This window comes from Triticum urartu, chromosome 3, assembly GCF_003073215.2.
Source record: "Triticum urartu cultivar G1812 chromosome 3, Tu2.1, whole genome shotgun sequence".
NCBI lineage: Eukaryota > Viridiplantae > Streptophyta > Magnoliopsida > Poales > Poaceae > Triticum > Triticum urartu.
Window position 1 is genome coordinate 77,723,682 of NC_053024.1, and position 13,121 is coordinate 77,736,802.

At 47.0% G+C, this 13,121-nt stretch overlaps 1 protein-coding gene across 1 annotated transcript; it reads left to right on the plus strand.

Moving 5' to 3' along the window:
- Nucleotides 1–825: 825 nt before the first annotated feature.
- LOC125542989 lies at nt 826–3,325 on the plus strand. The gene is made up of 2 exons (XM_048706234.1): nt 826–2,610; nt 2,964–3,325. The coding sequence occupies exons 1-2, from the start codon at nt 1,134–1,136 to the stop codon at nt 2,981–2,983; spliced, it is 1,497 nt and encodes a 498-aa protein (XP_048562191.1). The 5' UTR covers nt 826–1,133; the 3' UTR covers nt 2,984–3,325.
- The last annotated feature ends 9,796 nt before the right edge of the window (nt 3,326–13,121 follow it).

Here is a 13,121-nt window from a genome sequence, read left to right on the forward strand (position 1 = left end):
CTTGATGTTCTTTTTTATCAAACGTTTAAGAGTTAGATGTAGATAACTATTTCACATCTAGACATGAAAAAGCAAACCTGGAAAAAAATCGCGTTTTTTGATGCAACCTTTTTTAGATTTTTTGTCCAAAACCTAAGAAAAACTGAGGAAAACCAAAAATCCGAAAAAAGTCATGTAAAAGCTGTATGCATGTAAAAAAAAAGAAGGGAGCACGGAGCGCGACACGTGACGGCGGCTGAGAGCCGCCAAGTGACACGCTCCCAGCCATCAAAAATGACCCTTGCGTGGCTCCCGAAAGAGTACTCTTGATTAGTTGCTCTTGCCATGGATGTTTTCTTTTGAACCAGAACCACTCGATTCTGCTTTTTTTTTGCCAATGTTGGTAGCTTTGTTTTTACTTTCTTTGTGAAATAATAATTTTGTATTAGTCAGAAATCAAGAACTGCAATCATGTGGGACAATGAATGTCTAAGGATGCCTTATATGTTGAACACGATTATTGTTTAATCAGTAGAATATGTATGCCCTGGTTGCGACACACGAGCAATTAGTTAGTTATAGTATTACCTCCGTTCCAAAAACACTTATTGCAGATTTATCTAGATATAAATGTATCTAACACTAACACTAAAACATCAGTATCTAAACAAATTTAAAAAAAAATTGGTATTGAAGGAGTATATTATATAAATATGAATACACATGGGTATGCAAAGATAAGGAAAAATAACGAGTTTCCAAAAAAAAAACATAATAAAGAGGGAAGGAGCAGTGGAGCGCTAGCAAACCTTTTATAAAAGGGCCGGCCCATATGTGGCCAGGTTTGGGCGCTAGGGTTTGCAGCGGACGGGCGGCCACCGTGTGTTGTTTGTTGGAGAGGCATCAGTAGATGTTCCCTCCGCCGCCGCCGAGCCAGTCCATTCCCCTTCTTCCTTCTCCCCACTCCCCACTCCCACTCCATCTTCTTCCGCCATCTTCTTGCCGGAGGGCACTCCGTCTCCCTCTCGTGTTTGTCCATGAATCCGGTTCCGACTACAATCTGATTGTGATTCTTAGACCTCACCCCTCCTCAATAAGTACCACCACCAGTCCTAGATAGGAGTACGCCTGTGTGAGATCGCACAAGACCCACCATGCCGCACGAAGGCTATTACGAAGCCTCTTTGCGTCCGCCGGCCTTGGATGATGCGCCGGCGGCGAAGGACTGGGGGGAAGTCCTCCTCGACCGCGTCGCTTACATGGTCGACAAGAAAAACCATACTTCCGTCAACCTTCAATTCAAGAGGGATCTGGACGGCAAGGAGGTGGATCTGTGGGTCACTCTGTGCTTCGCCTGGCCGCCTCGTCTCTCCTATTTCTGCTGCCACGCCTCCTGCCCCAACGACAAAGAAGAAGACACCCGCTTGTTCTTCCGCGAGCCTTTCGTGTTCGCCACGGAGGGTAACCTCGCCGTCATCACCCTCTGCCACGGGCGCAGCCGCCCCTCCGCCTTCGGGTCCAAGAAGAACAACTACGAATACTTGGTGTACCAGGCACCATCCTCACCGGCGGGGAAGCCGGAGCTCATCTGGGTCCCGCACATCCCCGCCAGCATGTTGCCAAGCACGGGAGTCGACTGCATCCCTTCCAGCTCGATTGGTGTCGTGCGTTACAACAGCAACATTTTCACCCATGCTCACCCCCACAAAATCCCCCTCGCGCCCCCTGCCCCCATCCTCAGCCCTGCCGTTGCACTTGCCCGCCCCAAAAGTTTCCCTTCCACGCCCCCAACCTCCGTCCTCAGCCCCTCCGTCGCCGCCCTCCCCAAGGAGGATGAGGACTTCGATGCCCACAGAATCGTAGCGCTTGCCTACGACTATTTCCACGACTCTGGCAATAGCCCACATGGCCCATACTACCTGTGCATCTACGACTCCAAAACCCAGGTTTGGACCCGCAAGCCAGCTGCTATTCCACAGCCGCTGCTGCCATTCGACTATATCTGCGACATCGACATGGTCATCACCATCGGTGGCTCCAGCCGTGGCATCATGGGCTGGGTCGACCTCTGGAATGGCATACTATTCTCTGACGTGCTTGCAGACCACACACCCTGCAGCCCGCTTCGCTATGTCTCCCTTCCGAAGCCAAGGCAGCCGCAAAATTGCCTCCCTATTCCCCTGGACATTGGATGCCGCTTTCGGGACATTGTCTTTGTCAAAGACTCTGGCATCATCAGGTTCGTTGACCTGCAGATCCACACCGACCCCAACATCCCTTACTCAGAAACCCCTAGTGGCTGGACGGTGGTCACATGGATCCTGGAGGGGCTCAATGAGGGTTTGGAAATCCAGGGTGGTTTGAGCTTCCGGCAGGAGCACGAACTCCGTTCTAGTGATATCTCCAACTACAACTTGCCCCAGTCTCTATTTGTTACCAACCCCATTCTCAGCGCCCATGAAGATGGCTTCTTGTACCTCAGGACCAATGTCAGTAGCAGAACCAGCAGCAACTCGAGAGTGATCACTGTTGACATCAAGCATGGGAAGCTGCTGGATGTGCAGGACTTCGATATGCAGAGACCCAACACCTACATGCGCACCGCCATCTCCAGCCATCTCATGCCCCCAGGTACCTTACCATCGCCTCCCTGTTAATGATAAATATGCGTCAATGTGCCTTGCTCAAATTCATTCAAGATGTAGACCATGACATGAATTGTAGTTGTATCATCTCAGTTCCATCTGGTGGTTAATTAAATACAGGTTCATATATGACTTCAAAACCGACGCTTTAACTTGGTGACTACAAGATTTCCTATTAACAAAGTTCCTTTTCTTAACATGGATGTTCCTAGTACATTCTAGAACTAGGATTTGTTGTCGTATAGTCTTATTGTGTTGCCAGGCTTTGTTAGTTGTGGTTTTAAAGGAGAAGGACAAGGGTTTCTTTTTCACACCAAAAATCTGTTCTTTTTTGTGCAGTTTCAAAGGAGAATTTGTAACGACGAGCGACAGTGCCTCAGGGATCCTCTCGCAAGAAGCCACAGCATCAGCTTGTCATCACTACCAACCCAGCGGAAGAAGGAGAGGATGATGAGGGGAATGCGATGGACACACAGTAGGTGGTTTGTTGAGGTATGAGTGTGCCCACCAGCGTTATGGTTTCTTGGCTGTCAACATGTATATGCGCGCCTGTTCTTCTTGCTTGGTTAACTAGTCAGGATCAGAATTTTATTTATTATTTAGGTTATATAAGACTTGGTAAGCCTGTATGATGGGAGGTTGAGACTAGGAGACGATTATTAATATTTATTTTGCTAGTATCATGTTCTGGTGCAACCTGATGTCCATGGTTTGTAATCCCCTACTTCTGTTGTTGACTTGGTATTAGTATTATATACTTGTCATCAAAATGGATAAAATGGGATGTATTATCCATTTTGATGACAAGTATTTTCGGACGGAGGGAGTATAAGGTTATGAATGGGACAATGTTAGGTGCGTTTTGACCTTATTAAGTCCACGGTGTGTGTGTTCTCGATACAACACCGTGATGAGGTACTCTGTCCACGGTGTTATGTGAGATGCTTTTTGTCAACACAAAGATGGCTTGCTGGGAATTTATCCTGTTATTCACGTATCCTGTGCTGCTGGGAATTTATCCTGTGTAGTAGAATGTATCATACAGGTCACTTGGTACAGTGACACTGACACTGACACAGCAAGAGTCTTTCCTTCTTCCGTTCCATGTATTGAACTGTGGATCAAGTTTTGGATTGGCAAATTCATATCTCCTTGTTTGGTTAATTGGTGGTTGGGAAATAGAGCCTATGTATCTCGTAGTTTTATCAAGGGTCTTCTTTGTAATAAAAAGTTAAAAAATATATTTCTTATTCCCTCGTCCTAAACCAAATTTGAACGAAAATCCCGACACTTATTTTCAGACGAAGGGAGTATTATATTGTAAGAAAAATTGCAACTATGATGGTCAACCCAGGACTTTCGGATCTATGACCCTGTCGTTGTTATCAGCAACGAAAAGGACAAAATCATAATAATAGAAGTATGTTGACAAAATCGTAATAATATAAGTATGTGAACATCCACTCTCCACCAGGGCCGGCCCTGTGTTTTGGGAGGCCCAAGGAGAACTTGGCGACATGGGCCCCTATGTAACTTCCAACCTTTAAAATTTGACTATAATAATTCAACTGACTCCATCGATAACAATAATAACTAAATTCAAACTGACTCCATAGACAACAATAATACTAAAAGGATAGCAAAATGAAACTAACAGATCAAAGCGACTGGTCAATGAAAGAATTGCATTGTCAACGATGTAAAGTACTTATTCAAAGAACCAATCAGTGGTTGAAGTTTCAAATCACTTTCTTTCCTTTTTCTCCTTTTTTCAGCACCCAACAATTGCTTCTTCTTAAGCAACATGGCAGGATAATGTCCTAAAATCATGAAGAAAAGAGGGTAAAAAGAATTAAGAATTTATACATCGGATGATTGGAACCCTAGACATACATGGATGGATAGTTGAATACGTACATACTAAATAAAAAATAAAATATACTGCTGAAATTGTCAAATTGGGATTTGGGGGGATGGATCAGGTCATCAGGAACATGGATGGATCATGGATACGTATATGTACCATTACTGACTCTGTGGATTGTGGTGTGCTCACGGGCTGAAGAAACTGGCGGATGGAATGGATCATGGATTACCTTGTTGACTCGTTGCAGACTTTGGGCTACCGGACTGTTGTGCGGCGCGCGCAGCGGCGAGCCGGCGACGGACGAGACGGGGAGGCTCCGAGCAACGAGCGGCAGGCAGGACGAAGAGATTAGAGATGAACTGTCCAGAATCCAGACGAAGGAAAAAAGAGGCGCCGAGTAACGCTTCGTAATCGATCGCATGGGCCTCGCGCCCTAGCCCATCTCATTTTTTTACCTAGTTTTTGCTGGGTAATAGTATGTATATATACTACATCATGGGCCCCCCTCCCGCTTGGGCCCTGGGCCGTCGCCCCACCGGCCATACCTCAGGGCCGGCCCTGCTCCCCACTGGTGCAACTAACTGATGACCCCATAGAGTGTAGTAATGAGATTACTCAGGGGTAGATCTGGCCATCCTCCGGGCCGGGCCTGACCAAGCCCGAGGTAGAAAACTTAGGCCCGAGCCTGGCCCGGCTGTCGGGCCTACTTTTCATGCCCAAGCCCGGCCCGTCACAGCAAAAAACACATCGGGCTTCGGGCATCTTTAGTAAATGGCAGAAACAGCGGGCCCAGGCCCGGCCCAACCTAGTCTTCAGGCTCAAAACCTAGGCCCGGGCCTGGCACGGGAGCAGCGTCGGACCGGGTCGGGCCGGGCTTTTTCGGGCCGAGCGGCCCATGGCCAGGACTATTCAGGGGCGCTACCAAATCCCTTTGGTGCTTTTGGGTGGCAGTCAAGGCAACTTGTGAGCCTTAGGCTGTGCAACCAAGACAACTTCAACCTTTTGCCTTTTACCCTTTTCAGCGGGACGAGAAGATCCACACCGTCGATGCCCTTCGAACGCCGAGGCCATTCCTGTGCCTCGGCGGCTTTCGCACACTTGACTGCCTGTCACATCCCAGATTTTTCCCAAATATAGAATGTTTAAAAATCCACGAGGAAGTGAAACTTTTCTATAAATACTTGGGATTGCTTGCTATTTATCTAGAAATTGTCTAGGAATTCTTGACTTGTTTGAAAATAGGACCTTGTATGTGTTATTTAGAGTTGGAAGAAATTCAATAAAACACTAAATAGTAAAATCCTAGCTTTCCGAAAGAAACCCTAAAGCCATCTCAAATCCAAAATGGAACCCTAATGGGGCAACCATTGGAAATAAAATAAAATTCTCAAAACAAGTTGACAATACAAATAATAAAGAAATTGACATAAAGTCAAATTTGAATAATAGAAAAAGAACTTAATTGGAAACAAAAATAATTCAAAAGAAACATTTTAAACAAGGCTTTGAAAATAAATGGCAGAATTAGTGATCAATAGGCCCTAAATAAATGTCTAACAATTTATAAATATTTCAAATTGAATTTAGAATAAGTTTTCCTTTTGAATAAAATTCAAATTCAAATCAGAAATGATTTTAGAAAGAAATAGAAGACAAAAGGGAAAATAAACATAAAGAAAAGAGCTAGGCGAGCCAGCCAGCCCAACTGGGCCAGCAGCAGCAGCCAGCTCAACCTGCCTAATAAGTCACTTAAGGGTCGAAGGGGTATGCGTCTTTCAAATCTGAGCCGCACACTCCAGATCCGACGACTGACATCACACCACTCTCTCTCGTCCCTCTCTCTCTGTTGCTTCCATGCGGGACCCACCTGTTAGTTGCGTCTTTTTCAACCTCCATCCCGCACAACGCGCCCATGATCCGAGCACGCCGCGTGCCCACGATCTCCATGTCTCCACACTCCCATGCACACCAGCCCCTGCGAGCTTGTCCTATAAATCCACCTCAAACCCCTCTCTCTTTTGCGCCAAAACCCGTCGGACATTGCTGCCGGGATGCTCCACCATGAACCCCCATCACCCGCCTCTGTTCCGACCACCGCGGCTCAATTCCGGCCAAACTTGAACCCCTCCGGACCAACATATACCACCAGTAGCCTCAACATCGTCGTGCGCTGCTCCTAGACATCCCCTGCACCACCGGAACCCCTGGAAGCCTGACTTCGTCCACACCTGGGCCTTGCCGCTGTGACTTCGTCAACTTCGGCCAGGTAAGCTCATGCCCGAGCCGCACACCTTTTTCATCATCTTTGCGGTGACCACACACGGCCCCCTGACCTCGTTGCATTGCCTGCCCATAGACGCACCAAATCGATGCCCATGTCTTCACCCGAGGAGAACCGCCACCAGTGCCAACTCCAGCGAACTCCAGAAGTTGCGTCCGTTGTCCCCGACGACCGACTAGAGCACCAGGAGCTCTACAACATCAAAACAAACCAAACCGTATAGTACATCGACTCTGCCGACCATGGCGCCCGATCTGTCAACCCCGAGAACGTCGCCGTTGTGCCTGTGTTCCGACGACCTAGCGCTGCTGGTGAGCTCCAGATGTAATCTCACCCGTCCATCTTAGATCTGACGACGCACGGGCATTCACTTAAGTGAAACAAAATATGTAGATCTTTGACGTCCATTGATCTTAAAATCCAACGACCACGACTTAATTCAACCCCGAATCAGTACCGGCCTATTTGGAGCTGCCATGTGTCCCTATTTTAATTTAAATTGATTAAACAAAATTAAGCATTGTTACTTTTACAATAATCCAATGAAGATGACCAAGAATCTGTTGACGCTTTAAAGTGTCCTTTAGAATGTCCTAGCATTTGAATTTGTGAAGCATCCGAGAAATCAGTCCCGGGTAGTGGGGTCAGTTGCATTTTTTTGATCAATTGAGGTCAGTTGCATTTTCATAGAGCCTATAGTTAAAAGACATGTGTTAGATGAATAACAAAGAAACCAAAAGAGCGAAAGATTACAAGATTTTACCCGTTAAGCATCTTTTATCATAGACTAGCAAACATGTATATGCGTTGCAATGGGAGAAATAAACTCTCATGCACCCCCAATGAGTTGCTACTTTTCCTCTATCGTAGATGGTGGTTACTTGTCCATCTATTTACGACAAACATGATAAGTCTCAAGACGGTGAGTTTGGTCATCACATTTTAGCATGGACAAATTGTACAATATAAACATGGCTAAGCCAAATTTATAACATGAGGTTTAAAAGAAACGAAGATCAGTCTCAAGGCGGTGAGTTTGGCCAGTTGCCAAGCTCCTCCACCATGCATGTTATGTTGCCAACAATTCAGCGCCAATATGTCCATGCACGTCACACGTCGCGCCCTCAAATCACTCTTCAAACACATGTAGGTTAATTACCACGCCCATTTATTCCTTCTTTTAATTTCAACTCCTTTCCGAGCCTATTTATTTAATCAAGGTCCTCTCTCTCTCCCATCTGCCCATCTAATCATAGAATTCCTAGCGAGCAATCTCATTTGATTAATAGGAACTTTTCTTCATCCAATTTAATTATCGGCATCTTTGTTTGTTGATTCTCAAGCAGGCTCCTTGTTTTTGCAGGCAACTCACAGACGCATTTAAATTGGCGATAATTTGTATGGAGAGGCTAGGTGGGATTATCTAATTAGCCATGTCCTTTGTACTCTACATGGCTAATCTCAAGATTGAGTCCCTACACAACTACATTTTTTTTGGCCCAGAATGCCTGTTCTTATGACTTGGCAACCACACATTTTTGGGCCAAGCTTGGAGCCTTTCTCTTAAAAAATTAGTACCACCACTAATAGAAAAAATTCTTAAAAAAATATAATATAGGTGAACGTACGTGTTTTCCTATATGATGCATTTTGCTTCAAGTTGTCATGGAAACGGACATGAGAGAAGGAACGGACGAGTAACTGGGCCGACCCACTTTAGCCGCGAGTGAGCGATTGACAAAATCCGGTTTTGGCAACCTCATGGAAGATTCCAGAAGGTTCCTGAAGCGGTAATTACTGCTTTTTCAGGTTGTTTCTTTTTCTCTTTTTTCCTTATTCATGTTTCTTTTTTCTTTTCTTTTTTTCCTTTTTATTTTTTCTTTTCCCTCTTTTTCTCCTTTTTTTTCTTTTTTTTCTTTCTCATTTTCTATTTCCCTTTTGTTTTCATGTTTTCCAGAATTTGTTAGTGACTTTTAAAAAATTCAAGAAATGTCTATTTATTTTAATAAATTGTTCAGACTTTGAAAAATGTTCCCATTAAAAAAACACAAATTCAAAAAAAAATTGCTTGTTTGTTCATGAATTTTGAAAAATTATGCTTTTCTAAAATTGTTCAGAAGTTCAAAATTTGTTGCTTATTTTAATATTTTCAAAAATTCAAAAGACATTTGGGATTTCAAAAATCGTTCCATCTTTCAAAGTAAATTCAGATAAACTAAATGTTCACCTTTTCCAAAATTTATTCAGAGATTCAAAATGTCCGCATTTTATAAAAAATGTTCATGTTTTTCAAAGAATGTTGTTATTTCTTTACAAAATATGTTCAGAACTTAAAAAAAATGGCATATTTTTTAAACTGTTTGATATATCAAAATTGGTTGTGTTTTGTCAAAAAATGGGCAGAATTTTAGAAGTTGTTCATAGTTTTGAAAATTTGTTTGTGTTTTTGATAAACGTTTCATGTTTTTGAAAAACTGTTTTGGATTGTCAAAAATTATCCGCATATTTTGCACTGTTTGAGATTTCAAAATTGTTCGTGTTTTGTCATAAAATGTTTGGATGACCAAAAGTTGTTCACGTTTCTAAAAAGTATTTTAATTTAATAATATTTGAGTTATTCAAAAATATTTGGCATTTCAATTTGTTAACATTTTTTCAAGAAATGGTTCAAATATTATTTTAAAAATGCACTAAAAAATGAACACTGCTATGGATATTTGTATATTTTCCACTTTCTGCGGTTAGTAGCAGCCGTCGGCTTCGGTGCCAAGCAGCTCACCTCAATAGTGTGTGGTGGCAAGTTCAGATCCTCGCGAGGTCCCTCCTTTTCAGGCTTTGCAGAAGCAGACGCGCATACACTCCCCATGAACACACACACGAACCCTATCCCTATGAGCACCTCCGAGAGACTGAGCCGACATATCATCTTGAGATTAACGAAGTCACCAAAGGGATATCGCTGTCCTCGACGCCCTGTTTCGCCCCCCTCTCCCGTGATGCCCCCGCGCGCGCGTCTTAGGAGCCCTAGATCGACCGCCGACGTCTCTCTCTTCCCCCGGCGCTTCCTCCTCCTCGCCGTCGCCAGAGGGAGTCCGCTGGGCGAAGCCCGTGCAGCGGCGGGATCTCTCCCTCCTTTCCCTGTTCGTGGTGGCGGTGGCGCGGGTTAGCTGCGCGGCGGCGAGGGGTGCAACGTCCAACAGGGCTCCCGGCGGCGGGGGCGGCTGGATTCGCCGGCCGCTTGGCTGGGAGGCGGTGGTGCGTCGCGGCGGCGCTGGTGGCGGGGATTCGGTCAGGGGCGTCTCGATCCTGATCTGGATCTCGGTCTGCGATGCGGCGGCGCTGGTTTGCTGGTGGTGGTCCCGTCGGTGGGGGGTCGTCCAGTGGGGTAGTCATGGCTGGGAGGGTTGGTGTCTTGCCCCTCCTCACCCGTGGGATGCGCCGGGCTAGAGTCTGCCGCTCGGTCGGTCGTGGTCCCGTCGCTGATTTGGGGCCCAGGTCGACTTTAGCTGGGTGGTTGGACAGGGACCGGTGGTCCTCTCGGGCCGCCACACGGTGCATTCATTCTTCCTCCACATGGTGGTCTCGTTGCAGGGCCTTGGGGAGGACAGCTTAGCGAAATCTATGCAAGGCCTCGGTAGTTGCTGGCAACAATGACGTCTATGGACGGCATTCTCCTTCACGGAGGCGTTGCTTTTCGTCCGTCCTTCCCTGTCCATCCGTCATCCTCGGCACGGCGGCGTCCTCCAGCCATGGCATCTTCTCCGATGGTGCTCATCTGAATTCGGTACCAAGGTTCCCCTAGGGGCTTCTCGTCGCCGGCAATTTACCCTGATGCGACCTTGGCCTATTTTAGACGGCAGTCGGCTTGGTGTGCGAGGTCATCCCAGGACCAGGGGTTGCTCGGATCGGTGTCATACGGGCAGGCTGCCAGCGATATTCTTTAGTCAAGTTGCATCGGGTGTGGTTGTCTGTGAAGTGATGCTCTCTCGGGTTGGTGGGTGGGGCGCCGGCGAATGCCGTGCTTGATCTTGTTAGGCCGCTGATACGTCTCCGTCGTATCTATAATTTTTGATTGTTCATGCTAATATTATACAACTTTCATATACTTTTGGCAACTTTTTATACTATTTTTGGGACTAACATATTGATCTAGTGCCCAGTGCCAGTTCCTGTTTGTTGCACGTTTTTTGTTTCGCAGAAAATCCATATCAAACAGAGTCCAAAGTACTTTATATTCTTGCAAACGTATCCAACAACACCTACAAAGTACTTCTAGTTTTATACTTATTCTAGGTAAAGCGAACGCCAAGTGTGCGTAGAGTTGTATCGGTGGTCGATAGAACTTGAGGGAATATTTGTTCTACCTTTAGCTCCACGTTGGGTTCGACACTCTTACTTATCGGAAGAGGCTACAATTGATCCCCTATACTTGTGGGTTATTGAGGGAGTCCTGGATTAGGGGGTATCCGGACAGCCGGATTATAACCTTTGGCCGGACTCTTAGACTATGAAGATACAAGATTGAAGACTTCATCCCGTGTCCAGATGGGACTCTCCTTGGCGTGGAAGGCAAGCTTGGCAGTACGGATATGTAGATCTCCTTCCTTGTAACCGACTCTGTGTAACCCTAGCCCCCTCCGATGTCTATATAAACCGGAGGGTTTAGTCCGTAGGACCAACAACAATCATACCATAGGCTAGCTTCTAGGGTTTAGCCTCTCTGATCTCATGGTAGATCAACTCTTGTACTACCCATATCATCAATATTAATCAAGCAGTAGTAGGGTTTTACCTCCATCGAGAGGGCCCGAACCTGGGTAAAAACATCGTGTCCCTTGTCTCCTGTTACCATCCGCCTAGACGCACAGTTCGGGACCCCCTACCCGAGATCCGCCAGTTTTGACACCGACATTGGTGCTTTCATTGAGAGTTCCTCTGTGTCGTCGTCGTTAGGCTCGATGGCTCCTTCGATCATCGGTAGCGATGCAGTCCAGGGTGAGAATTTTCTCCCCGGACAGATCGTATTCGGCGGCTTTGCACTGCGGGCCAACTCGCTTGGCCATCTGGAGCAGATCGAGAGTTACGCCCCTGGCCATCAGGTCAGGTTTGGAAGCTTAAACTACACAGCCGACATATGCGGAGACTTGATCTTCGACGGATTCGATCCCCAGACGAGTGCGTCGCACTGTCATGATGGGCATGATTTAGCTCTGCCGCCGAACAGTGTTCAGGAGACCGCACCCGCAACCGCTCCGACCTTCAATTCGGAGTCAATTGCGCCTTCCGTGGGCGGGTGGTTAGACCCCTCCACGGAGGCTGCAGCCTCAATGGCGATCGAGCCGAACACCAGCCTTACCCTTCGTGAGGCCCATGACTCCTAATTGCCGGACTCTCCTCCGGACTCCGAACCGCCCGCGCCCCTGCCAATTGAATCCGATTGGGCGCCGATCATGGAGTTCACCGCCGCGGATATCTTTCAGCACTCGCCCTTTGGCGACATACTGAATTCACTAAGGTCTCTCTCCTTGTCAGGAGAGTCCTGGCCGGATTATGACCGGCAGGATTGGGATGCGGATGACGAAGAAATTCGACGCCCGCCCACCACCCACTTCGTAGCCACTGTCGATGATTTGACCGACATGCTCGACTTCGACTCCGAAGACATCGATGGTATGGACGACGATGTAGGAGACGAACAGGAACCATCGCCTACAGGGCACTGGACAGCCACCTCATCATATGATATATATATATGGTGGACACACCCAAAGAGGGCAATGGCAACGGAACAGTAGGGGATGACCCCTCCAAGAAGCAACCCAAGCGCCGGCGTTAGCGGCGCCGCTCTAAGTCTCGCCAAAGCAAAAATGGTGATACCGGCACAGGAGATAATAACACCCAGGACAGTGCTGAAGACAACTCCCTCCAGCAAGATTCAGCGTAGGAGGATGGAGAAGCTAGCTCTCCTGAGAGAGCGGCAGATAGAGAGGCAGAGGATGATAATTACATGCCTCCCTTCGAAGACGAGGCAAGCCTTGACAACGACGAATTTGTCGTGCCTGAGGATCCCGTCGAGCAAGAGCGCTTCAAGCGCCGGCTTATGGCCACGGCGAATAGCCTTAAGAAAAAGCAGCAGCAGCTTAGAGTTGATCAAGACCTGCTAGCTGACAGATGGACTGAAGTCCTTGCGGCCGAGGAATATGAACTCGAACGCCCCTCCAAGAGCTACCCAAAGCGCAGGTTGCTACCCCGATTAGAGGAGGAAACATTAAAACCTACATCTTCAGCGTATGACGCGGCTGATCGGCCACCTCGTGGCCGCGACAGAGAGGCTTCTCGGCCCACAGCT